This window comes from Onychostoma macrolepis, chromosome 06 (genome assembly GCF_012432095.1).
Source record: "Onychostoma macrolepis isolate SWU-2019 chromosome 06, ASM1243209v1, whole genome shotgun sequence".
NCBI lineage: Eukaryota > Metazoa > Chordata > Actinopteri > Cypriniformes > Cyprinidae > Onychostoma > Onychostoma macrolepis.
The window spans coordinates 4860780-4888663 of NC_081160.1; the positions used below are offsets into that span (position 1 = coordinate 4860780).

Consider the following 27884-nt stretch of genomic DNA (forward strand, 5'->3'; position numbering starts at 1 on the left):
AGAACAGCATTCCTTCCCTCTCGTTACAAAGATGGCCGTACACACACCAACACGCTTTGATTTCTGTCCAGCATCCTGCAGTCCAGCCTTTGATTATCGCACAAGGTGACATGTGCCGGTTGAGGGGTGCCATGCTGATGCTGGTGTGACAGGTGCAGTCATCAGACTGACTGGAGGTCAAACAGAGAGGCCAAACAGCAAGCCAAAGCAACCAAAACTAGGGCACAGCGTCACGGCAACCAAGCGCCTAGACGACAGGGTGTCATGGCGATGGAGGCCGGAGACTGTGATGGAGCCCGTCAAGGATAAGAGAATGAGAGCAGTTTCAACAAATAACACAGTAAACAATGGCACTCGATTTTTGGGTGTTTGCGTGGTTGCTAGGATGTTATGTGGATTCTGTGTTTTTTAGCCTATTTTTGTGACGTTGCTTGGGTATGCTGGGTGATTGCTAGATAGCTGCTTACTTGCCAAAGCCAAAAACGTCTCAATGATAATCGATGACTGTGTTTGTTACAAACCTGTATGATTTTCTTTCTTCTGTTGAACACAAAAGACAATATTTTGAAGAAACAAACAGTCGGCGACAGCCATTGACTTTATGGAACAAAAATAATATGGAAGTCAATGGCTACCATCAACTGTTTGTTTGGTTACCAACATTCTTAGTTTGAAGAGTGTTGATAACCAAAAAGTTGATGGCAGCCATTAACTTTATGGAACAAAAATACTATGGAAGTCGATGGCTACCATCAACTGTTCGGTTATCAACATTCTTCAAAATATCTTTGTACTGTTCTCCTCGCATGTGCAAATGCAACTTAACAGTTAGCCAAACTCCATCCATAAAGTACAGACGAGTCACTATTCATCTTAGTCTTTGTCACTTTAATAAGATGCCATTGAGATGTACATTATGAATTAGGAGTAAAACTGTAAAGAACAGCAAACAAACAATAATCAAAATAGTGCCAAATACAGATATCGGCTCATTTGTCATATCGAAGTAGAATGAAATCATCATATTAAATAAAGGCTAGGAACAGCTAGAGGCTATTACTAGAATTACATCAAATCGAAGATTCAAAGGAATTTATTACAAATATGTGTACTGTAGGGTTTGATACATAAATATAATTTAATTTAGCTCAAAGGGAATCATTTATGATTTTATAGGGAATTTGAACAGAATCACTGTTTTGCGGCTGTTCACTGAGTCGGCAGCGATTCACTGAACGAGCCGTATAACATTAATTCTGCACTGGATATTAAAATCCAAAATATATTGAAAACACTATTAATAAGCACAGTAACAAGATCGGCAGATTAAGACATTAACTTGTAAGCACAAAACACAAGATACTTCTCTTTTAAATATAAATACGACTTTATTTATATAAACCTAAGACATAAACTAATCTAACACATGAACACAAGCATTCACACATTCACACGTTGCAAAAAGAGAGAAAGGATGAGTTTAGAGAATGAGAAAGTGAAATCCCAAGTTTATAGCAATATGTGCTATCACATAGACCTGAACAAACCATCAATCACTTAATTAACCCTCGCGTTGAGTTTCTCAATGAGGCTAAATTTTATTTTAAATGCACCAGTTCAGTTAGAATCTGGAGTTGTTTTACTTGCGTTGCCTTTGGTTACAAGGATTCCCTTCTGTCGTGGTCGTTGCAGGAAATGGGTTTTCCCGAGTTGGTGATTGGCTGGAAGTTCAGTAGTCTTTGAAGTGATGTCTTGGGAAGCCAATGGTTGGGCGTTGGCTGAGGGTGGTCTTGGAGTCAGTTGCTGGTTGAAGTTTGAAGCGGGTGCAGTCGGAGCTGGACTTTGCGGCAAACTTAACTTTTGAACACGAGACTCAACGGAAAGAAAAGAAACTACAGTAAAAGAATAAATTGAGTAACGAGACTAGGTGGTTTTTCTTCTCATCGTGGTGTTAGGTAGCAACTGGCCTGTAGGCCAGAGCACACTCAAAGAGCGCTAAAACAGCGTCAAAACGCGGTGGCGAGAAGAAGAAGAAGGATGAGAGAGAAGAAGGGGAGATTTGATGGTGTCCTGAGGTTTTAAACTCGGCTTTTTGGACACATCCCATCTGGTGTCTTGACCAATTAGATAGGCTATTATCTTAGCTAGGGTTGTTCCTTCCATCATAAATCAGCATGTTATCAGTCACATGGTCCGAATTTTACACACTCTGGCAAAGTACACTTTTGGATGTGATTTCTATAACCAGAATATGATACATTTGACAAAGAATCAATTGGAAGAAACGTTTCAAGCTAGAATTGTCAAGCTCATACATACCAAACACGAATAAACCTTAAAGTCATTCAATAGTTATTAAAAAGACATACATAATATGTGCTTAAAACATGATAATCTAATGTGTGGGTTACATACATAATATAGTGTTATGCCTAGCAATGTCCTTTTAGGATGGTTCTATGTGCATATGCAAAAGAAAGTCTCTGTGTATTTCTGTGGAGACCAAAAGACATGTTCTTTGGACAAAGGAATTTCAGTCTCAGTCTTTGTCTTGTATGTGTGGGGGAAAAGTCAATCTAAAGAAGCTCGTGATTTCTCTTGTGGAACACATGTGATGGCCATCTCTTTGACCATTAATCTTCATTACTTGTCCCAAATTTGACGATCTCCTTCCGGCATTGTACTTGTCAATGAGTATTATTTTGTCTTAATGTTGCAAGCTGTTCTGTGAAAGAGGCTTGTTGGTTAGGCTTGCTCCAGAAGTCGGAGATAGGAATCTTTACGACGTTGTCCTGTTCTCCTGGAATTTCAGCTCCTCATGTTTCGATGTTCTGATTGAATCTTAGTTTTGTCTGACTCGTTCTGATGCTACAGTACATATAGTCTATGTATGTAATTAATCATTACGTAACAAAGAATTAACTTACAGATGATGCTTTCACAAACGCAAAACAAAGGATGGCATCCAAAGATTGTTGAGAATCTGTTCGCATGAGAAATGTGCTTTACTCTGAACTTACTTTCACTTCGCATAGAACTGCCACTAGGTGGCGCCAAACCTATACAACTTGGAGAAGAACACTCCCCGCCAGACATCCTAAGGATGTCTCATTTAACTCTCCATAGACAACAGAAGAATGACCTCTGTAATTGATCTGAGGTACGTTACATCTTTTCCAGATCCACTTTTAGAAACTTTCAACTGAAGTTTGCGCACTCTCCCATCAGCGTTTGGAAAGACTTTGGACACAAGAGCCATAGGCCACTTGTTACGAGGGCTCTGATTATCCTTTAGAAGTACGAGATATCCTGTTTGAACGTCAGGTTGAGTACTATTCCACTTCTGACGATTTTGAAGTGTTGGGAGATATTCCCGTCTCCAGCGGTACCAAAAATTGTCAGCAAGACTCTGCACCTGCTTCCACTGTTGTCTGAACATGCCATCACCTGAGAAGTTTCCAGGAGATGGAGGAACACCAACCTTCTGGGTCAAAAGCATGGCAGGGGTCAGTATAAGAGGTGAATCCGGGTCTGAAGAGATTGGAACTAAGGGTCTTGCATTAATTATTGCAGAAATTTCTGCCATGAATGTACACAGTACCTCATGTGAGAGGGGACGAGAACCAGACTGCATCAACATTGAATCCAAAATTATCCTCACTATACCTATCAAACGCTCCCAAGCTCCCCCCATGTGCGAAGCATGGGGTGGATTGAATTCCCATGAGCAAGAGCAGCTGGTGAGGTATTTTTGCATTTCTGGGTCCTTCGCCACTTTGGAGAACCCCAGTTCTTTGCTTGCAACAACAAAGTTAGTTCCACAGTCCGATCGAAATTGTTTCACAGGCCCTCTAATAGCAAAGAATCTCCGAATTGCGTTTATACAGCTGGAAGTGTCAAGGGATTCAATTATCTCTATGTGAACCGCTCGCGTGGACATACAAGTGAAGAGAATTCCCCAGTGTTTACTCTCTACGCGACCTCCTCTTGTGTGTCGAGCTGAGACTGAGAAAGGACCAAACACATCCAGACCAACATAAGTAAAAGGTGGGGATACACTGAGACGCTCCTCTGGAAGGTCAGCCATTTTTTGAGTTTCTGTATTTCCACGTAACTTTCTACATACAACACACTTATGTATGACACTACTAATCGATCTTTTCCCATTGATCAGCCAGAATCCTGCAGTGCGCAGAGCTCCTTCTGTGAAAAGACGGCCCTGAAGCTTCACTTGTTCATAGAAGTGACGAATTAGTAAGGTGGAGATATGATGTCGTCCAGGTAGAACAATGGGTTTCCTCTCATCAGTAGCCACAGGTGCGTGTGTTAGAAGGCCACCAACTCTGAATAGTCCATCTTCACCCAGAACAGGACTCAACTTAATTAATGAACTGCTCTGAGAGATTTCAACATGTCTTATGAGAGCACTATACTCTTCAGGAAAGACGGACTTATGGACTGAGAGAGAAGGATGACCTTTTTGGCTTGGGCCAAGTCATTCGGGCGGTAGGGTTGATCACATTTATGCCAGCCTATACGTTTACATGTCTGCCCTTTAGTCGCAGAATGAAAGGAACGTGCAATATGGATCAAGCAGGTCACTGCTTTCAACAGAGATTTCCATATAGAAAAACGTTCAAACCGTTCTGGGTTGAGTGGATTCTGGGTTACACTTGTGGCAGCAGTGCTCACTTGAGGTAAAGGACAAACCTCAGAATCTGCCTCTGGATCCACCAGCTCGAAGGTCTCTTGCAAGGTTTAATTGGTTGCTGAAGGTTTATAAAGAAAGTCTGGTCCTGTCAGCCACATGGTGTTCGCAAGAAGAGAAGCTGGAACAGACCTAGAGGCACAGTCAGCTGGATTGTGCTCAGTAGGCACATAATGCCATTGCTCAGCCTTTGATGACTGCCTGATCCTTTAGACACGATTATGGACATACACATAAAACCTCCTACTTTCATTGTGTATGTAACCCAATACGACCTTGCTGTTGCAGAAAAACTTTACAGAGTCTGGACTGAAATCGATCTCATCCAAGATTAAATCTGAGATCGTGACGGCCAACACGGCTGCGCAAAGCTGTAACCTAGGGATAGTAAGCTCATCTGGAGGTGTCAGTTTAGCTTTACCCAGAATTAAACCAACGCTAATCTGTCCATCTTCATGAGTAGTCTTGAGGTATGCTACTGCTGCAATAGCCTTGAAAGAGGCATCTGAAAATATGCACAGCTCTGTAGCTTTTGCTTTTGAGAGTGACTTCAGGCTGTATGTACTCTGAACATGAATTCTTTCCAGGTCTTGCAGTGAATTTCTCCAAATATCCCACTCTTTGCACTTCTCTTCCGGGAGGGGTTCATCCTAATCATCTATTCCTTTCGACAACTCTCTCAACAGGAATCTTCCTTGGATTGTGACAGGCGCTGCAAAGCCTAAATGGTCATACAAGCTGTTAACAGTGGAGAGAATGCCACGACGAGTCAGAGGTTTGGTATTATCTGGTGAGTGGAATGTAAAGGTGTCTGTTGATATTTTTCAGCTCAAGCCAAGACTGCATTGAGCAGGGATGATTACATCTTTGAAAACAAGATCTTTGACACTTTCTGCACAGTCTTCAGATGGAAAGGCTGCCAACACCGGCTGCCTATACGTTGGCCTACATGTAATGGCTGTTTGACATTATTTTGTGAAGGCTTAGATTAGATTATGCCAGAGACCTTGTGTCCTCTGAAATAGATCAATAGCTTCAAATTCAGTTGGAAAAGATCTTAGACCGTTGTCCACATAAAAATCTCTCCTCACAAAGTTGTAGGTGTCAGTTCCATGCACAAGCTCTCCTTCTTTGGCAGCCCGACGAAGTCTGTAAATCGCCACTGCTGGGGAGGGGCTATTTCCGAATATGTGGACTTTCATCCTGCATTCGATTACATCCTTGTTGAGATCATTCTCAGGGAACCATAGGAACCTCAAATAATCTCTGTGGTCTTCCTTCACTGTGAAACAGTGGAACATCTGCTGTATTTCAACAGTCACAGCAACAGGCTCCTTTCTGAATTGAATCAGGACACCTAACAAGCTATTGTTTAAATCTGGTCCTGTCAAAAGGACGCTGTTTAGTGAGAGACCCTGAAATTGTGCGCTGGACTCAAACACCACTCTAATTTGGTTGGGTTTTTTGGGATGATAAACCCCAAAAAATGGTAAATACCAACGTTCCAGGTCACCACTTAGAAGAGGGGCATACTCGGCATGATCGTTTTCAAACAACCTTTGCATAAAGTCTGTGAATTGCTGTTTCATCTCTGGTCTCTTCAGCAAAGTACGATGGAGAGAGTAGAGCCGAGTGACACCACACTCTGTTATTGGGGAGTGGTGGTTTTGGGTATCTGAAAGGAAGAGAACCCACCCAGCTATTGTCACTATCCCTGAAAAACTCATTATCCATGATCTCCATAAAGAGACGATCCTCAACAGATAGAGCGGGCTTGCTGTCATCCCTTGTGTGCTGGAACACCGAACAGCCAAGGTGATTTACCTTGCTTGTACATGCACCCTTGTAGATATGAGGGATTCCTTGTACTTCAGCTGTGAGATTGAAGCTATCCTTCACATTGATGCGACTTTGACATGGAGAAAAGTATGAGGTTCTACCATTGTCCAGCACATGTGTCTTGTAACTCAACACAGTTGGTTTGTGAGAATTACCCAAGCATGCATCTCCAACTATCAGCCAGCCTAAATCTGTTTTAATTGCAAAAGGAGCATTATGAGGCCCGTTTATCTGGCGTCTCACTTTATGGACTCTCAGAGCATCACGACCCAACAGCATGAGGATCTGGGCATCGTCATCCATTTCTGGAATCTCGGAGGCTATTCTTTCGAGATGAGGATGGTTTTGAGCAACCTCTGGGGTAGGTATTTCTACCCTATTATCCAGAATGGCATTGCACTCGATTAAAGTAGGTAGTGTCAAGCTAATATCACCGATAATGGGCTCTATCTGAAATCCATCAGCTCTCCTTCCAGAAGCTTCAATAGTTCCAGCACAGGTTTTCAGAAGATAAGGAGAAGCCTGACTATTTATGCAAAAAATCTCAAAAAACTCTGATCTCACTAGTGACCTATTGCTCTGGTCATCGAGCATTGCATACATCTTAACAGCGGCTTCTGGACTACCCTTAGGATACACTCTAACTAAGCATATCTTAGAACAAGATTTGGCTGGCGAACCTTCCCCACATACTTTAGTACAGGAGCTGTTCACAGGAGATGGTGAACACTCTTCCTCCCTGCCATGCTCTGAAGAGGAAACTGAAGTCTTGGAGACCCATGGTGCTGGTCCTGGGTGGAGGGCAGTAGTGTGGTCTTCACTATCACATTCTGTACACTTGACTACAGTCTTACAATTATGTGCAATGTGAGAAGAAGATGCATAACATCGAAAGCAGATACCGTTTTCCTTCAAGTAGGCCTTACGTACTTCCATTGGCCTCAACGCGACACTTTCTTGGTGGGTGAGGTTTCTTATGTGTCGGGCAGTTCTTAAAGCTTTCATCACTGGTACCTGAGTTCTTGCTGGAGTTGGCCCTTTGCGAAACATCAATTTTATGTACAGAAATGGGCAATCTCTGATGTGTTTGTTTGCTCAAGAATTTCTCACTTTTAGGAAAACTAGCAATTGTGAAACTTGGATAATTTCTGGCTTTTGCCTCATAACAGACAAAGCTAACAAAATACCAGAATGGAGGAAAGGTGGCATTGCACATTTCTTTGTACTTCATGCCGTGAGAGAGCCATTTCTCTTGAAGAAAGTGTGGTAGCTTTTCAACTATGGGATTTATACCTCTTGCAGTATTTATATATATATATATATGTTAGGCCAGGGAGATAGCCATCTTGCTTAGCCACCTGTAGTTCTGTAAAGAGATCACCTAACTCTCTTAATTTGTGGTAGTCCTTGCTAAAAATCTTGGGAAAGTTTTCCAGCCTTTGCAGGAGTACGTTTTCAATTATCTCAGGAGCACCGTAACATTCTGTTAATCTTTCCCAGGCCACATTCAGTGCTACTTTAGGATCACTGACATGGGCTGATCGTAATCTTTTCACGTGGTCAGTTGATTATTTGCCGAGCCACCTAATAAGAAGGTCCAACTCTTCACCAGCAGTCAGGCCTAAGCCCTCTATGGCTCCAACAAAGGCCGATTTCCATGCTCTAAAACTCTCAGGTCGGTCATCAAACTTAACAAGACTTGTGTTTACAAGCTCACGACGTGCCAAATATTTAGCAAAATCCAACATACCTGAGGCTTCATTCTGGCGAATCGGTGTTGATTGTGGCCATGCCACTGCAGGTTCCCTCTGAGAGAAACATGAAGTATGAGGGTCATATACAGTATTTCCTGTTTAACCTCATCCGTGACTAACTGATCAAGTGGCTGAGATGGTAGTTCGGTGAACTCATCCTGTACACAATTCATTTTAGAAAGACTGTGAGCAGTACTGTTAATGTCCGAGGCCTCAGGACACTGCTTGTAACTGACCTTTGAATCCTGCATATCTTTTTCTTTTGGTTTATCAAAGTCCTTTTGAGTTTGATTTTCAACATAGTCTTTGGTGCGCTCCACTCTGCTATGTGAAGACACAGAGAAACTAGCACTGGAAATACAATCCTCAATTCCTCCTACAGCTGCTTCCAGCACTTCTGCCTGGGCCAGCGCAGCAGCTTGTTCCTTTTCGTGATGGAGCACTTCCAAATCTGCCTCCATTTTTGCCTTGTCCAGTTTATGGGTCATTTCTAATTTAATTTTGTCCAGTTTGATTTCGTTCTCTTTCTTTACAAACTGTACTCAAGTTCGTGCTGCTTCTGCTTGAGCCCGTGCGGTGGCTGCTGCAATGCTAACTGAAATCCTTGACGACTGTGATGATCGTGAGGACTGTGATGGTCGTGATGAACAGGAGTGTTTTGAGCCTGCCTCAGAAGCTCGGTCTATGATACTCATGGCTTCCTCTGCATTGTGATTCATAATGCAAATGTGACTGCAATCTTCTGCCATGTACCTTGATTTGCTTGTAGGTTTATCATCTTTTTACTGTACTGTTCTCCTCGCATGTGTAAATGCAACTTAACAGTCAGCCAAACTCCATACATAAAGTACAGACGAGTCAGGATTCATCTTAGTTTATGTCACTTTAATAAGATGCCATTGATATGTACATTATGAATTAGGAGTAAAACTGTAAAGAAGACAATAATCAAAATAGTGCCAAATACAGATATTGGCTCATATAGACAAGTTGTCATATCGAAGTAGAATGAAATCAATATATTAAATAAAGGCTAGGCTAACAGCTAGAGGCTATTGCTAGAATTACATCAAATCGAAGATTCAAACGAACTTATTACAAATATGTGTACATATAGGCTATATATGTAATCATTACGTAACAAAGAATTAACTTACAGATGATGCTTTCACAAACGCAAAACAAAGGATGACATCCAAAGATTGTTGAGAATCTGTTCCCATGAGAAATGTGCTTTACTCTGAACTCACTTTCACTTCGGCATAGAGCTGCCACTAGGTGGCGCCAAACCTATACAACTTGGGGAAGAACAATCTTTTGTTTAACAGAAAAAAATAAATTAATAGTTTGGGACAACATTACAATGACATTTTCATTTCGGGAAGAACTATCCCTTTAAAGGCAAAAAACAACGGCAGGACAGGCTAATTTTAGTGTATTACCGTTCTGAAGTCAGATGATACTTCTGTAAGAGAATCATCTAATTAACTGTTAAAAGATCTCAAATTTACCAATAATAACTTCTTGACGAAAAGAGCCTGCAACTGTTTAATTGTTGTTATTTGACTTCTCTTTTCATTACAAGAGACATGCGAGTGAACTAAAACACATTTATGAATAGGGAGATGTCAGACACAATGAAAAACAGGTGGCATGATATTCCCTAAGATTCCTGCGTGCGCTATTGTATCGCAGCCTGAGCTGCCTGGCACGTGTGACGAAAAAGACTAAGCAGCACAGCTAATTTTCTAGGAAATCAATGGAAAAAGTCATATAATTGGAAGAATGACCCAAGCTGATATACTGAACAACAGCAAGCATTTCAGGGTTTTTTTTTTTTTTATATACCTCTTGTTTTTCACAAGGGCAATAGAGTTGACTGTCGGTAAGTCGCTGGATCTGAGAGCGATCATTATTCATAAAAGAACGCATCAGTCACACCACTTATTTGTAAACATGATATTTTTGAGGGGAAAAAAGAAAGGACATCCAAAACAAAGGAAAGAATATGTTTCCTAATGACACAGCTCCGCTTCCATGTTTCCTTTTTAATCAAAGTGTAGCTGGAGCATTGCTTCCTCTGGCTTCTGATTGTATTCACCTTGGATGTCATAACCTTGACGTCAACATAATAACTCTGCGGAAAAGGAGTATTGCACCAGGATCCTTTTGATTTTTAATCCATGTCCATAGGGCCGTGAAAAAAAAATAAATACTTTTCACATTTGCCTCTTCTCAAATAGAGTTAAAGCTACAAGTCAGATATCACAGATCATAAATCAGTTGGAAAATCAGTAAAAAAGTGGCTAATTATTTTCAGATCCATGGAGAAAACAGCATGGCACATGAACAGGAGAGCTGCTGGTATTTTCTTTGAAATAGATTCAGTTTTTTTGGTACTGAATGTGTGCGAAGATGGTGCTCATTTGAAGATGACATGAAATGGTATCCTGCATGCTTCTAACTTCCGGCACACAAAGCTTTAAAAATGTTACATTATTTCCGACCCTATAGTGTAGTAGTACAACCCGAATTCCGGAAGTGTTGGGACATTTTTTTAGTTTTTTTTTTAATTTGAATAAAATTAAAACTAAAAGACTTTCAAATCACATGAGCCAATGTTTTATTCACAATAGAACATAGAGAACATAACAAATGTTTAAACTAAGAAATTTATACTTTTATCCACTAATGAGCTCCTTTCAAATTTGATGCCTGCTACAGGTCTCAAAAAAATCAGAATCAGAATCAGAATCAGGGAGAACATCTAGCAACTAAATAAGTTAATTGACATCAGGGCTGTAACATGATTAGCTATAAAATGAATGTCTTAAGAGAGGCAGAGTCTCTCAGAAGTAAAGATGGGCAGAGGCTCTCCAATCTGTGAAAGAGTGCGTAAAAAGATTGTGGAATACTTTAAAAACAGTGTTCCTCAATGTCAAATTGCAAAGGCTTTGCAAATCTCATCATCTACAGTGCATAACATCATCAAAAGATTCAGAGAAACTGGAGAATTCTCTGTGTGAAAGGGACAATGCCAAAGACCTTTGTTGGATGCCCGTGGTTTTAGGGCCCTCAGATGACACTGCATCACTCATTGGCACACTGTAAAAAGTGAAAGTTGACTTAACTTAAAAAAAATTAAGGAAACCTGTTGCCTTAAAATTATTAAGTAAATAATATATATTTTTTTTTTAAAGTTAAGTGAACTTGACAATTCAATTAACTTATTTTTTTTAAATTATCATTTACTTAAAAATTTTAAGGCAACAGGTTTCCTCATTTTTTTTTAAGTTAAGTCAACTTATCACTTTTTTACAGTGCATGATTCTGTCATTGACATTACTAAATGGGCTCAGGAATACTTCCAGAAACCACTGTCAGTAAACACAATCCGCCATGCCATCTGCAGATGCCAACTAAAGCTCTATCATGCAAAAATGAGGTCATATCTGAAAATGGTCTAGAAGCACCGTCATGTCCTGTGGGCCAAGGCTCATTAAAAATGGACTGTTTCAAAGTGGAAAAGTGTTCTATGGTCAGACGAGTTGAAATTTGACATTCTTGTTGGAAATCACGGACGCCGTGTCCTAAGGGCTAAAGAGGAGGGAGTTCTTCCAGTGTGTTATCAGCGTTCAGTTCAAAAGCCAGCATCTCTGATGGTGTGGGGGTGCATAAGTGCATACGGTATGGGCAGCTTGCATCTTTTGGAAGGCACTATGGATGCTGAAACATATATAAATGTTTTATAGCAACATATGCTCCCCTCCAGACGACGTCTATTTCAGGGAAGGCCTTGTGTATTTCAGCAGGACAATGCAAAACCACATACTGCAGCTATTATAATAGCATGGCTTCATAGTAGAAGAGTCCGTGTGCTGAAATGGCCTGCCTGCAGTCCAGATCTTTCACCTATAGCGAATGTTTAGTGCATCATTAAACAAAAAATACGTCAAAGACAAACTCTTTAGCAGCTGGAAACCTATATCAGGCAAGAATGGGACCAAATTCCAACACCAAAAGAAGAGGAGATGCTACACCATGGTAAACATGCCCCCGTCCCAACTATTTTGAGACCTGTAGCAGGCATCAAATTTGAAATGAGCTCATTTTGTGCTTAAAATTTTAAAATATTTCAGTTTAAACATTGGTTATGTTATCTATGTTCTATTGTGAATAAAATATTGGCTCATGTGATTTGAAATTTAAAAAAATGGGTTGTATATAATGTGACGTTTAGATCCTTTGTTTGCATTTTCACTTTCAGCATTGGAATTTCCAGCAATGGAAGAGAATGGACGCAAGTAAATAGGGTCAATTCTGATTTCATGTTGACTTAAATGCCTTTAAATCGATAACCAGACAGAATTGCCAGTTATTCCAAATATCCACATTGCCTTGGATCCATCTCAGCTGGACCACCTCGGATTTGTTTCGTCCAGCCCAACACAGCAGGTCCACATGGCAGGTCGATGTGCGGTGGATATCGGGCGTCTGTTTGAGACAGGTCTCGTGGAGCACCAATTTGCATGCTAATAGAAGATGCAACCCTGTCAGCGGAATGGAAATCACAAATGAAGGGACAAAATGAGAAGAGAACAGAGCAAGAGTAATTTAGTTAACATGGCTGGAGCAGAGGGTCATTCGACATGATCAATCTCACTCTGTGATTGAAATGATATCATTAAGATGGAGGAAGAGGCAGGGGTAAAATTTATATCCTCGTGGTGACATAACATTTCCCAGGTTGAACTGAATATGTGACACATTTCCACAACATCACAGCAATATACAAAAACAAACAAACAAAAAAACACTTAGAACACGATAGTAACCACTTAGCAGTGCTGGGTAGTAACTGATTACATGTCATTTGAGTTACATAATCAGATTCCAGAAGTTAAGTACTTGTAATTACATTACATTTTTAAATATGTGTAATTAGACTTGTTATTTTTTATTACATGATTACATATTATTGCAGTAAAAAAAACATTCTTCCTAATTATAATTTTTCTTCTTTTAAATATTCCTTTCTAAAATAGTCTACTGCTTATATACATTGAGAAAGTCTTCCAGTTTTGCGACATTCAAACAAAAACCAATCACTAGTCATTTAAACACTGGATTTACAAAAATGGTTTAAATTTTAAGAAGTTTTTCTTAACATTTTAACATGGCATCAACTATTGATAAGCATGTGAATTTTTATTTGAATGATCATTCAGTGAGATTTTGAGGATTTTGAGAAATGAAGAATCAAATTTGCATGTTTAAGTAATTATTACCTCTTTATTAAACTCACAAACCCCCAGCCAGCAGTTCTTATACCAACCCCAGCTTGTGAAACCTTGACATAATGTAATGTTTAATGCTCTTCAGGTTGGATATACAGGAATATATTTTCATTCTCTTTGTACTTTTAGATCAATACAATATTTTCCTAATTCAGTTTAATCAAAAGTAGTCAAAAATAGTCAAGTAGTTGCTTCTACTCCTAAAATATGTAATGTAATACAGTTGTCACACTACTTCTGTTAGAGAGACAAAGGCACGACAAAGATTATAACAACAAGTCCTTTTAAACCCAAGACACACTGCATGATTTTTGGTGGTCTCAGACGAAAGACTGGCATCGTGAAACAATCGCGGCGATTTCTGATTCACCACGATTCTTTCACGATGCCAATCTTTCGTCTGGGACAACCAAAACTCGTGCAGTATGTCTCAGGCTTTAATGGTAATCCACACGATGAAGAGGATCTAACACATAGCACATGTGTATATGTATAACACATACAACAATACCAGACAAAGAGGCAGACTAATATGTACAAGATAACGAGGGTGATAAACTAGACACCGGTGAATGGATGTTAACTTAACCAAATAAGGTCACACAGGAACTAAACTAACGAAGGAGAGTCAGCAACTGGGTCAAACAGAGCACATGAGGAATGAAAATACAACAAAAGTCCAATGGGGTGTGACAACAGTACATTACTAACTATATTTTTTTGTCATGTAATTTAGAATCAGTAGCAGACTATAATTTGTAAATAATCTACCCAGCACTGCCACGTAGCAACATATTCCAGCCATATCTCGACATGAATATCAGATATTCACTCAGAAGACCCTAGTAACCACTCACAACAAAATACAAAAGCACTCAGAACATTCTAGAAACCATTTAGCAACATATTCTAGCCATATTTTGGAACTAGAATATCATTAAGACATGGAGTGGACGAACAACCAAAACACCCTACCAAAGCAACTTGCATAAAAAATAAATAAATGAATAATAATAATAATAATAATAATAATAAAAAAAAAAAAAAACATTCAGATCACCTCAACAACCACAAACAACATTCAATAGCTTCCTGTCGGTGATTTTTGCAGTGGCAAGCACCACTCACATTTCCTTCAGCAAATGTAAAAATCCTTTCTCTATTTTTTGGTATAATTATGGTCACTGAGCACAGCATTTCATATGCAGACCAGTTGAGTAACCTCAGGTGCTTGACATACAGCCTTTTGAACAGAAAACTCATTCAAAACAGCAGCGTTTTTAAATAAAGGAAATGCATTTCATCGGTGGAGTTTGAGGGTGAAATTGTTTTCTTCTGTGAAGTGTGTGTTTCCTCCCTTTCTCTATCTTCCTCCATTTCCTGTGGTGCACAAGGGTTGTCTGTCAAAAATCAGAAAATCCTCTCAAATTCACCATAAAGTTACTGTGGTTTGAAAGCTCTCACACACATAATACACTGTTAGAGGGGAAAATGTGGGGCAAGTTCAAACAGAGACTCTCTCTCTCTCTCTCTCTCTCTCTCACACACACACACACACACACACACACTTTCTCTCTCTGCTCTCGTTCTCAGCGCCTCTCTCTTTCCAATCTCATTTGTGAAATTCATTTTCCTGTCACTGTGACTCAGTCTCTAATTCATCCCTCATGATTCCTCATGTCAGTCCCATAATGCCATGCTCCTATGCCTCCTCAGAGACCATTAGAGGAGTGATAGGGATGGACTGTGTCTAACTCAGCGACGTGCAGGCGGTTTGTGGGGAAGGGGAAAGCAAGGACTAACAGATCATCAGTGTTTGTCTAATGCATATTGTACACAAAATCGCCTTTTCCAAATTGGTAAACTGCAATCTGATTGGCTGGCTCCATGCAATTACTGGGAGTCAGGGTGTTGAGGTTTTATTATTCTGCCAAGAAACAAAGTTGTGTTTATATGTTCCCGGGAGGTTAAAATGAACAAGGATTTGCTGGATCTTTTTTGTAGCATTGGAACTGGACTGTCATAGAGCAACAGTTTTATTAAGGAGGTTCTTTAGAGAAGATGTTTCGTAGAGTGACATCAGAAAGGATTTTGATGGTTTTGAATACATTTAAATGGGGGAAATCTTTTGGGGAAATGGGGAATTTATTTATTTTTTTCTAGTACCATTTGTGTGCATTAAATTCATTAAAAAAAAATCACATTAAATACATTAATGATGATTTCTATTTTAAATAAACACATTTTATTATTATTATTATTAATTTATTTATTTGTCTGTTTGTTTGCTTATTGGAGTGACCTGAAAAAGTATTGTTTCCACAAAAAATAAAAATAAAAATAAAACATTCAGATCACCTCAACAACCACAAACAACATTCAATAGCTTCCTGTCGGTGATTTTTGCAGTGGCAAGCACCACTCACATTTCCTTCAGCAAATGTAAAAATCCTTTCTCTATTTTTGGTATAATTATGGTCACTGAGCACAGCATTTCATATGCAGACCAGTTGAGTAACCTCAGGTGCTTGACATACAGCCTTTTGAACAGAAAACTCATTCAAAACAGCAGCGTTTTTAAATAAAGGAAATGCATTTCATCGGTGGAGTTTGAGGGTGAAATTGTTTTCTTCTGTGAAGTGTGTGTTTCCTCCCTTTCTCTATCTTCCTCCATTTCCTGTGGTGCACAAGGGTTGTCTGTCAAAAATCAGAAAATCCTCTCAAATTCACCATAAAGTTACTGTGGTTTGAAAGCTCACACACATAATACACTGTTAGAGGGGAAAATGTGGGGCAAGTTCAAACAGAGACTCTCTCTCTCTCTCTCTCTCTCTCTCTCTCACACACACACACACACACACACACACACACACACACACTTTCTCTCTCTGCTCTCGTTCTCAGCGCCCTCTCTCTTTCCAATCTCATTTGTGAAATTCATTTTCCTGTCACTGTGACTCAGTCTCTAATTCATCCCTCATGATTCCTCATGTCAGTCCCATAATGCCATGCTCCTATGCCTCCTCAGAGACCATTAGAGGAGTGATAGGGATGGACTGTGTCTAACTCAGCGACGTGCAGGCGGTTTGTGGGGAAGGGGAAAGCAAGGACTAACAGATCATCAGTGGTTTGTCTAATGCATATTGTACACAAAATCGCCTTTTCCAAATTGGTAAACTGCAATCTGATTGGCTGGCTCCATGCAATTACTGGGAGTCAGGGTGTTGAGGTTTTATTATTCTGCCAAGAAACAAAGTTGTGTTTATATGTTCCCGGGAGGTTAAAATGAACAAGGATTTGCTGGATCTTTTTTGTAGCATTGGAACTGGACTGTCATAGAGCAACAGTTTTATTAAGGAGGTTCTTTAGAGAAGATGTTTCGTAGAGTGACATCAGAAAGGATTTTGATGGTTTTGAATACATTTAAATGGGGGGAAATCTTTTTGGGGAAATGGGGAATTTATTTATTTTTTTCTAGTACCATTTGTGTGCATTAAATTCATTAAAAAAAAATCACATTAAATACATTAATGATGATTTCTATTTTAAATAAACACATTTTATTATTATTATTATTAATTTATTTATTTGTCTGTTTGTTTGCTTATTGGAGTGACCTGAAAAAAGTATTGTTTCCACAAAAAAAAAAATAAAAATAAAAATCCACAAATCATCTGAACAACTAGTTTTCATATTAATAATAATAATAATAATAATAATAATAAAGGTTTCTTCAGCAAATTTGTATATTAGAATGATCCTTTTTTTTTTTTTCAATTTTGCAAGAATTTTGCATTACATTGAACTAAATGACATTAATAACATGCCAGAGGATTCCTTTTTCTTTTCTTTCTTTCCTTTTTTTTCAAATAAATTTCTGTTTTGTATTGAGAAGCAAACTTTTTTATTGAGCAGTAAATCATCATATTAGAATTATTCCTGAAGACTGGAATAATGATGCTGAAAATTCAGCTTTCCAATAAAATAATAAATTACATGTTTAAATATGTCAATGTAGAAAATATTTATTTTACATTTTGATAATATTTCACACAATTTTTTGATACATGCAACCTTGGTGAGCATAAGAGACTTTCTTATAATATTTACTTATTTGTTGAATGATTGTTCCAGCCTAAGATTCTGAGATAGCATTAAGCAATTTAATTTTACATTAAATATTGTAATTATTAATATAAAATATTCAATGATCACACCTGCATACTCCATTTCTCATAGAGACAAGAGCTCTGGTGGCAATTTATTAATACAACTGAAATTTGATACCAGCACCACGACCAGGACATAATACCGTTTCCTCAATCCGTTCAGAGGAGGTAGCAGCAATAATTAAACCATTTTGACTCCATCTGGAAGATTAGAAATGCCGAATGCCTACAGGAGCCTGAACATTACAGAGTGGCAGCCCAAAAAAATAACAAACTCTTTCAACATCGCCATCATGTTGTAATAAACATATGTCTGAATGTGAGGAGGCTGTTCTTTTCTTCAGTTAGTTTATTTTCCCTTGATAACAGACGGAGTGACAGGTCTCCCTCCAGGGATAAATATTTATATTCACGTGAAAATAGGGCTGGCTTCTATAAATGGCACAAGCATACAGTGCGCCTTGTGAAGAAAAAAAAAAAAATCTCTGAACGTCAGCATGCATAGTGGATTCATTATTATTTGTTGCTGATGTGATCGTTGCTGCATTATTCCACATTTTTATCACACATTATGGATGTAAATCAGACTTTGTTCCGTTATTTGCATTGTGTACACTCACACAAACATGTCAGAGTGATGGAAATATCGATTCTGGCCTCGTGTTCGGGAGCAGGTATGGAGCTTTAGTCCTGATGAGGGATGAGGATCGAGTCTAACGCTGGTTTATGGGACGCTGAAGCACCAAATGGCCCATGTTATTAGTCTGATGACGAGAGGAATGGAGCCGACATGTTAGGAATAGATTAACTCCAGAGGATGGTTGGTCATGGAGAATTGCTTCTCTTTAGCTCTATTTCCATAAAAAAAAACAAAAAAAAAAACAGCACTGAGTGGTTTGGATACATAAATATCTGTATTCTTCTGCAGATGTGGATGGATCAATATTTTGAAAGGAACTAAAGCTAAAATAGTTTCATATTTCAATATGATTATTGTGAGGAACAGGCCCAAACTTGCTCTAGCTCTCCTTGGTGTGTTTATAAGAGTTCATGTAAGAAGTTCAAGAGCAAATCATTCAGATATTTTCAGTTAGCACTTCACAAAACCATTCTGACTAGTGCTGTTTCATTTGTGAACAATTTGGTGCTTCAGAGACTCATGAATAACACGAAAGATGCTCACATGTTGCCGCCTACTAGTGAAGGCGTACAAAAAATTGTACAAAATGTACAAAACATAGTTTTTTAATGTCCTTAAGTATTATAAGTGAAAAATAGTGATTGATGAATGTTTATTTTGTCATTTTGATTTGTATTCTGTAAAATGTAATAATGTTATATGTTTTATATATTCCTACTGCTCAAAATATCTGGGGGAGAGGGGTTGTCATACAATAAATAAATAAATAAATATACGTCACAGAGGGCAAAATATATACAATTTTAGAAATATGTTATGCAAACATACTAGTTCAAGCTTCTTTAATAGTGGATATGCATGAATTTGTGTTATTTTTATGTTATATTTCATTTTATACCTTGAGAGGGTGATACACAAACGTGGACATGGTCGCATTGAAGAATTTCATACAGTGGCTTTTTACAATAGATTTAGTTTACGAATAAATGACAGTAGCAACATAAATGTGATTTTCATTTACAATAATAATTCCTAAAATTTGGCTTTAGTAACTTACTTCTCACGCCATCATTCGCGCCATGAGACACTTTGAGATAATTCTCTGAATTGTTAACTGGAGACTTGCTCTGACCGAATCATTTGAATCAATGAGTCGTTGATTCGAGAACAGCTGCAATCCGATCAGTCCAATTTGTGCGATTTGTGAAGTGATTTAACAGGTTAATTGAAAAGAATCAGCTCGTTCATAAATCATGTCTTGGAGTGGGTGACTTTCTCCAGTTCAAAATAATGAGAAACGACATGTTTTAAGAAAAGTAGTGTATTATGCTTTTAGGTAAAATACCATCAAAATAAAAATAGTCTGATAAAGTACAGATACTTGAAAGATGTATTTAAGTACAGAAACATGTAAAAATACTTTGTTACTGTCCACCACTGATAGAAACAAACACTGAACAAATGTATTTGCTTTTGATTTCAATCCCTGCCCAAGAGAATCCAACCTTGATTGATATTTAAATGAAATAACAAGAGCAACAACCATTGAGAATGTTGGCATGTCTTCCAAGAAAAAAAAAAAGAGTTGTTTTGTGTTGCATCTCGCTGTGTTCTGATTATGTTGATCATGCTATTAGTCATCTGTCCTTTGTCTCAATGTATTTTAAAGTCATGCCATAAATATCTCTTGCATCAGTGATTCTTCCATTTCCTGCGGTAACTCTGGCAGTCGCTTATGCCTTATCACACCAATTATGTAGAGGCATGGCACTTTGGCTTTTTTTCCTCATCAGACGCTCATCTTTTCCCCGTTTATTTATTCATCGGCTCTGTCCAGCTACGGCATGTGGCTGTCTTTCATATACGCTTCATACATTTCTCGCAAACATGAATCATCGATCTCTGATCTCTCCCTACAACGCATTTTTCAAAGCCCTTTGTTCATTGAAGGAAATGTTAGAAATGTTAGTTGTTACGGTGAAAATTAGAGGCAGAATTGAAACCCTAGTGCTCCAAACAGTATTGTATTACACAGAGCATATGAATAATAGATGCCTTGTGTCCGGGATTCGCAGAGTGGTGTTAAAATGAAAGTGTGTTTTCAACAGAACCGTATTATATTACAGCATTATGAAAGTGTTTTGCCTGAATGCAGGTCGTAACGACGTGCTTTATGTTGGTTTGTATTCGGGAAGCTTTTTGTTTGATTGTTGGTGTGACAGATGTGAGTGACATAAGGAAATGAAAGGATATTAAGTGTGTTGCTAAACACATCTGAATCAGAGCACTTCTGTGGAGCAATGAGGTGCTCGAGTTAATCTCACACCACTTTATATTTAGCAATTCAAGCTGCTTTCAAATCAACTTTAGGCCCAATTTTTATCACTCGGCAGCTGGTGGGGAGCGCGAAGCCTTTAAGCTGGACTGAGAACAGTGCAGCCAGTGGTCTGTGATAACAGCGCAAGACACAGTCTAGTCAAATGCTAGAAAAAACAAGAGCACACGTTTGCTTTTAACACGGAGAGGGTCATTTTAAAACCGTTCAAAATGACCAGATGTTTTGCCCAACAACACAGTGAAATTGTCTGTTCCACCTGAAAAGGCAGTTATCAGCTTATGTTCAGTGATTTAGAAAGGACCAAACAATATTTTACGGTATTTTACAATATTTATAAGGGTATATTTTGTCAATAATTTTCTCATCTTTCAAAATAATACAAGCATCTCTATTTGGGCACTTTTTTCAGCAGTTATTTATTTTATTTTATGCCATTATTTTATTTTATTGTTTTATTATTATAATTTTTTTAATGAATTCAATGAATTAATATCATGCAATTCATTTATTAAAAATATTATCATCATCATCATCATCATTATTATTATTATTGATGCTGTTATATAAAATTAATGGTGATTAATTTAATGATTTACAATGCTATTAATAAATGATATTAGTAACAAATAATATTAGTAACAACAAAAAACAATAATAATAATAATAATAATAATAAAATGTTTTCCCTTGTATACCTAAAGGAAAGCTAGCAGAGTTCAATGAAGAAATAGCTAGTTTAAAGTGGGATGATATATTATCTTCTCAGGATGTAGAGTATGTCTGTAACACACTTATCAATAGGACTAACTTTGTAAGGGATAAATTCACTATAAAAGTTCAGAAAAAAAATGAAGTATAAAAATAATCTACTTTGGTTCAACGATAAATTATGGAAGCTGATGAAGAACAGGGACTCGGCATTAAAGGCGGCAATTAAGTCGGGAAGGGACATCGACAGGCTTTGTTACAAAGGACTGCGGAATAAAGTTATTCGAGAGCTGAGAGTAGCTAAATCAAGTTATTATCTTCACCAATTGAACGAGGCAAAAGGAAAAAGCAAATTGATTTGGAAAAATGTTAACAGCCTTTTACAGAAGGAGATAAATTCTCCAGGAGATCTCAAGATCAAAGTTCAAGGAAATTTAATTTTAGATGATTACTCCATCGCTACTACTTTTAATTTTTTTTTTTTATTAACTCTGTTAAAGAACTGGGGGGGAAATTTACAAAAAGAGAAATAAATATTCCACTGACTGATGTTGATAGCCAAGGTTTTAACCTAGCCATGACTAACGAAACAGAGGTTAACAAAATTATCAGCTCACTAAGAAATACTAAATGTAGGGATATTCATCAGTTTGACACTAAGTTTCTTAAAACTCACAGAGATACTTTAGCTCCTGTTATGTCTTATTTAATTAATCTATCATTTGAACACAGTGTTTTTCCTACTGCTTGGAAGCAAGCCACTGTTTCTCCTATTTTTAAATCTGGGGATTATTTTGAGGTTAGTAACTATAGACCTATCAGTATATTGCCAGTGGTCTCAGGTTGCAGAAAAGGTCGTTTTTGAACAACTGACATCTTATCTTAATACAGCTAAGGCTGGTTTAAACTGTATGCAATCTGGTTTTAGAGTAAATCATTCCACTGAAACAGCTACTTTAGACCTAACAGAGCAAATAAAATCTAAGCTTGACAAATGTGGAACAGTTGGTGCTATATTTTTAGATTTGCTTAAAGCCTTTGACACAGTCAATTACAACGTTCTTCTTTCTAAATTATCTAAGTCCCAACTTTCATCTGGGGCTTTAGCATGGATCTCCTCATATTTATCAAATACACAGCAATGTGTAAAAATTAAAGGGGTTCGTTCATTCTAATACCTTAAACTCTACAATGGGAATACCCCAAGGATCAATACTAGGCCCTTTATTATTTAGTTTATGCATCAATGATCTCCCACAGCAGTGTGAAGGGCTTCAAGTGCAAATGTATGCTGACGATACTGTTATTTTTACATACGCAAGCTAAATGCTGCTATGGAAAGGATTACACAGTGGTTAGGGAAATCGTGTCTTACCTTGAACACTGATAAAACAAAAGTTTTTTTTAAATGTATATTTAAGGTATATTTTAGATTTTTATATTTTTATAAATGGTCAGAAGATAGCAATTTTAGAGTTTAATTGTCTTGGTTTAACGGTGGACTCAAATCTTAGTTTTAAAAAACATGTAAAGAAATTGGTGAGGAGTATAACATATAATTTGATAAACTTCAGACAAATTAGACAATGTCTACCTACTGATGTAGCCAATACTTTTATGCATGCTACAGTTTTTTCTCATCTGTCATATTGTTTGACATGTTGGGGTCAAGCAGGATAAACTGTTATTAAACCTTTAAAATCTCTTTACAAACAGACTTTAAAAACCCTGGACAAAAAGTCTAATCAATATCACCATTGTAGGGTTTTGGAGAAATACAATTTTCTGAGCGTCGAGAATTTTATACTTTTTTCAAATTTATGTATGGTTTATAAAATGTTAAATGGTTTGGCCCCTTCCATACTTCGTGATTTTGTGCATTTTCGTTCTACAATCTCTGTAAGATCTACCAGATCATCACCCATTAGTGATTGTGCTGTTCCATTTCGTCACTCTGCCTTTGGACAATCGTCTTTCTCAGTGAAAACTATTACTTATTGGAACACTCTACCAGAAGACATAAGGATGTGCACATCTATTGATATTTTTAAACTGAAACTAAAATCTTATTTTAAATCAACTCAACTCTGTAAACACTGATATGGTTATGGTTTAACCTGATGTTATTTTTCCTGTTTTTCTTTTTTGGCTCTGATACGGTGTGTTTTTTTCTTTTTTTTGCTGTTTTGTTTTTATGTTTATTTGTGATTATAACTACCTACCAAGGGACTGCGGATGAAAACTAGCCATTGGCTAAATTTGGTACAATTCATGAAATGGAAACATTTATGTTAAAATTGTACATGGTCCCTTTTCAAATAAATTAAAAAAATAAAATAAAAATACTAATACTACTACTAATAATAATTAAATTAATAATTTATTGGGGTAGGATAACTGTAATATTTGGCACACTACTTCTGATGTCAATATTCAAATCTACACCCATGTGCAATACATATTCTGTAAATGCTGATGCTTTATCTGTACACATGATTTATTGATCTTTCCTTTCGTTGACTGTTGTCTCTCAGCATGAGGCATTTGTTTGCAATAACTTGCTATAAATAACATGCAGTGTTGCATAAAACTTTAATGAAGCTTTATTGAAGTTGCTGTTTCTTTTCATATAACATTGTAGGGGGATATAATAGTTATTATTTTATCTTTGTTCTGTCCAAGAAGGATTAAATATATTCACAGATGGGCATGGTGTAAATACTAAACTACATTATCTTCTTGATCATGTTTGACAATGCAGTTGAGCCGATGATACCACATCGATTCCCATAATGCACTTTGTTTTCTGATGTGGGTGGAATGTGAGTGTTTTATTTCCACTGTATTCAAATTCACATATATGAATAGTTATCTTAATTCAGTGTATACAACTGCAAGCTCCATGGGAGTGTTCACAATGACAGCAAATTAAATGTTTCAGTCACATTTTATTTTATTTTACATATTGATTGTTTGATTTATTGGATTTTTAATTATTGTAGTATTTATTTGTAATGATTATACTAATTTCTATTTTCCTCTAATGCGGTCTGTTTTGGGCTGGTTGGGAAGAGAATGAAAATGTAAAATGTAAAAAGTGTTGTCTTTGAACAAATTGCATTAATTCTTGCAAAAAAATAAAATAAATAATAATAAATAAATAAATAACAACAACAACAACAATAATAATAATAATAATCTGCAAACTCACATTGAAAATGAATGACTTCAATTCGCTTTGGCACTTCACATCACTGCATTCAATGTGAATTTTCAATGTGAATGTGAAGGGTAAAAATAAAATAAAAATAAAACAAAATAATAAAATAAAACAAAACAAAATAAAATTAAGCAAAAGTTAAAAAAAATATATATATAAAATAAAAAGTCTGGAAAGCTTGTATTGTGGAACTTAGATGGTGATGCAAGACTTAACTATATTTTTGCATATATTTGTTCAGTCTGTGTCACAGGTATATACTTTGAAAGTTATAAACTTGACAGACAATTCTAAGTAATTCTGTTATATTTGTGTCCCCAGATGGACCTCTAGGACCAAGAGGCTTAGTGGAGGCCACAGAGATGTGCACTCAAGAGTGTCTGGTGTTGGGCCACTCTGACAACTGTTGGATGCCGCCGAGCCTGAGCTCGTACCCCTCACCCAAGTCCCCCGTTTCCTCTTTCAACAACCAAAAGGAGTGGTCTAAAGAGAGACTGCTGAACGGCCACACCCTGACCCGCAGCTGGAAGGGTGAGCGTGGAAGCCAGGAGCAGTTTGGGGACAGGAAGACCTTCGGGAGCTCGGAGGGACATTTTGGCAGCGGCGGCGGCGGTCACATGGCCGACATCCCATTGGCCAGCCTGAAGTCTTACCAGCCCGTCTCCGGCCCCGACAGTCCTAAAGAACAGCAGCTTTAAAAGTGTTTTGTGGGTTCATGTGTCCGGATCATCCCAGCAACTTTTGAGAGCTTTAGTCCATTCCTCTTTTTTTCCCTCCTTTTCTTAGATCGATGCTAATGCGGTGTGATAGTTATGTGTATGGAGTAGACCTTAGACTTTATCGCTTATGCAGGACAGTATACTATGCGAATCTGACTCGCCGACGGCCCGTCTGCGGAGATCTTCTCATGCAAATCCATAGCTGCCCTTAAACTCCCATGGTTTGCTGCAAATTCACATTAAAAGGAATCATCGTATACTTCATCTTGAACAGAGACTGCAAACAAACGTTCAAGATGAACAAAACAGGGCTGTGCTCTATGTATCATGGTTATTTAAAAAAAAAAAAAAGGAAAAAAAAAAAACAAACAAACAATGTAACAGCTGACCAATATATACAAATATTGTGATGTGGTTGTTTTTGAGCTGTTTTGGGACTATATTAATCTACACCATCCGAGAAAATGGAATTTACAAATCGAGAAAGCGTTGTGCTAATAACACTGTTAGTGGAAATCGTTTAGTCTGTCATCGTTGAAGTGTTTGTAAATAGGACTTAATACTAACCGATTTTATGTACTTGTAATAATCACATGGAATAGATCAGTGAACATGACAGATGTCTTTTATCATTCATCGTACAGGACGCGTTGTTTTTATCGGCCTTTTGTCATTAACGTCATTGTCTTCTGGCACAGAGGACCACAGTCTGGATCTGCAAAGTAAACACACACACATACATACACACCCAAACACACACGCACATGTAAACACACACCCACACCCCCTCTGGCGGAGATTTAACGAACGAATCCCAGATGATAATGTCAGTCGGTCATAACATTGCACAATTGCCCCATTTTTGCATTTACTGAATCAATGAACCTGGCAAACGTATTTTTTTCAAAGCTATTTTGTATTATTGATGTAAATGCTCAATTTCTACTTACTGAAACGGAAAGCTTGATGTCTTTTCCTCAAAAAAAGAATAAGGATGTTACAATTCAACAGCAATATATTTGTAAATTCTCGACATCTAATTTCAAATGTCATTCTTGTACGTTTAATCAAACTCGTGCTTTAATTGAGGGTAGAATTTGCAAACTTTGAAAACTAAGTCCTTTTTTCTTTCATAATATATTGTGTATGCCCACATTTTTTGACATGCAAGAGAAGTGAGTGTAGTTTTCATGTCTGTGAATTCATGACATATGCTACATATCGTACTGATCTACAGGTTTTATGAGAACAATCGCAGCAGCCCCTCGTCTCTGAATGCCAAACACAGTAAATGTTTTGAGAAAAAAAAAAAAAAGAAGAAATGAAGAAATAAAAAATACACTGTCCAAATTGGAGGGGATATTAAAAGACAGAAAAACAACGAACAGAATGCGATCAAAAGAGCATGTGCATAGTTCAAGGACTGAGATTTTAGTTTGATTTCTGTTTTTCCTTTAAATGTTTGGGCCGTTCTTTTTCCCTTCTGGTCACATGGCATGGCAGCCAGTTCAGACGATGAAACCGCATGCTTAACAAGACGAACTAGCTTTTAAATGACTTAGTTTCACCTTCTTTTCATTCGGTTGAGGAATATTGATTCGTAACGCAGTGAGCTCATTCATTTTGTATAGCACCTTTATGTTGGATCACAATATTTAAAGTACAAAAAAGGGTATAAAAAAAAACTATATGAAAAGAGACAAGAGTGGTGTGAGTTGCTTTCAGCAGTATGTTTGTTGGTTGTGGGGACGTTTGCCATCATAGATATTTAAACAGTTACTCCTTGTTACTGCTCTACAGGTATACCGCTACTGCAATAAATGTTTTAAATTCGTGCATGTTTGTGGCTTGTTTTCTTCCTCGCCGGATTTCCTCGTCTTCAAACGCTACATTTATTTTATGGGAATATTTAACAATAGCTTCATCTACCATGAATTTATGGTCACCAAGCAATATCATTGCTCGCTGGTTAATCTTTCAGACCGAGAAAAGAGAAAAAATGTTGACATACTGTCAGAATATATGACGCTTTCGACGATAATTTTTAATGTTTGTGTTCATATTAAATTCTTGAACTTTTGAGCATATTCTTTAGCAAGTTATTCTTTCTCATGTGAAACATCTGAAAAAAGGAGACACAAGCAAGTATAATTTTTCCCTTCCTATACAGTCTAATTTGTTTAAGTCACATTAACTCTACATGTGATTGTAATGTCAAGTTGCAAAGTACATTGTAAACTTTTAAGAGCCTGCACTCTCAGAAATAAAGGTACAAAAGCTGTCACTGTGGCAGTACCTTTTCAAAAGGTACACTTTTGTACCTATTAGGTTCAAATATGTACACTTTAAGTACTAATATGTACTTTTATGGTATAGTATAGTATAGAAATATGCATGCTAGTTAATAGTGAAAATTGGTCCTTGAAGTGCTACCATTCAACTGAAATATTCTTTATCGCTATTCCATCTAATGCATTAACTAAAGCTATAGA

At 37.5% G+C, this 27884-nt stretch overlaps 1 protein-coding gene across 2 annotated transcripts in view; it reads left to right on the top strand.

Moving 5' to 3' along the window:
* The window catches only part of LOC131542233 (protocadherin-9), a 282505-nt gene extending 255279 nt beyond the window's left edge, over positions 1 to 27226 (top strand). For both annotated transcript variants that reach the window (XM_058778711.1, XM_058778713.1), the window contains exon 5: positions 24995 to 27226. In XM_058778711.1, the coding sequence (XP_058634694.1) occupies positions 24995 to 25371 (377 nt within the window). In that variant the 3' untranslated portion in view covers positions 25372 to 27226. The remainder of the gene's footprint in view (positions 1 to 24994) is intronic.
* Positions 27227 to 27884: the final 658 nt, after the last annotated feature.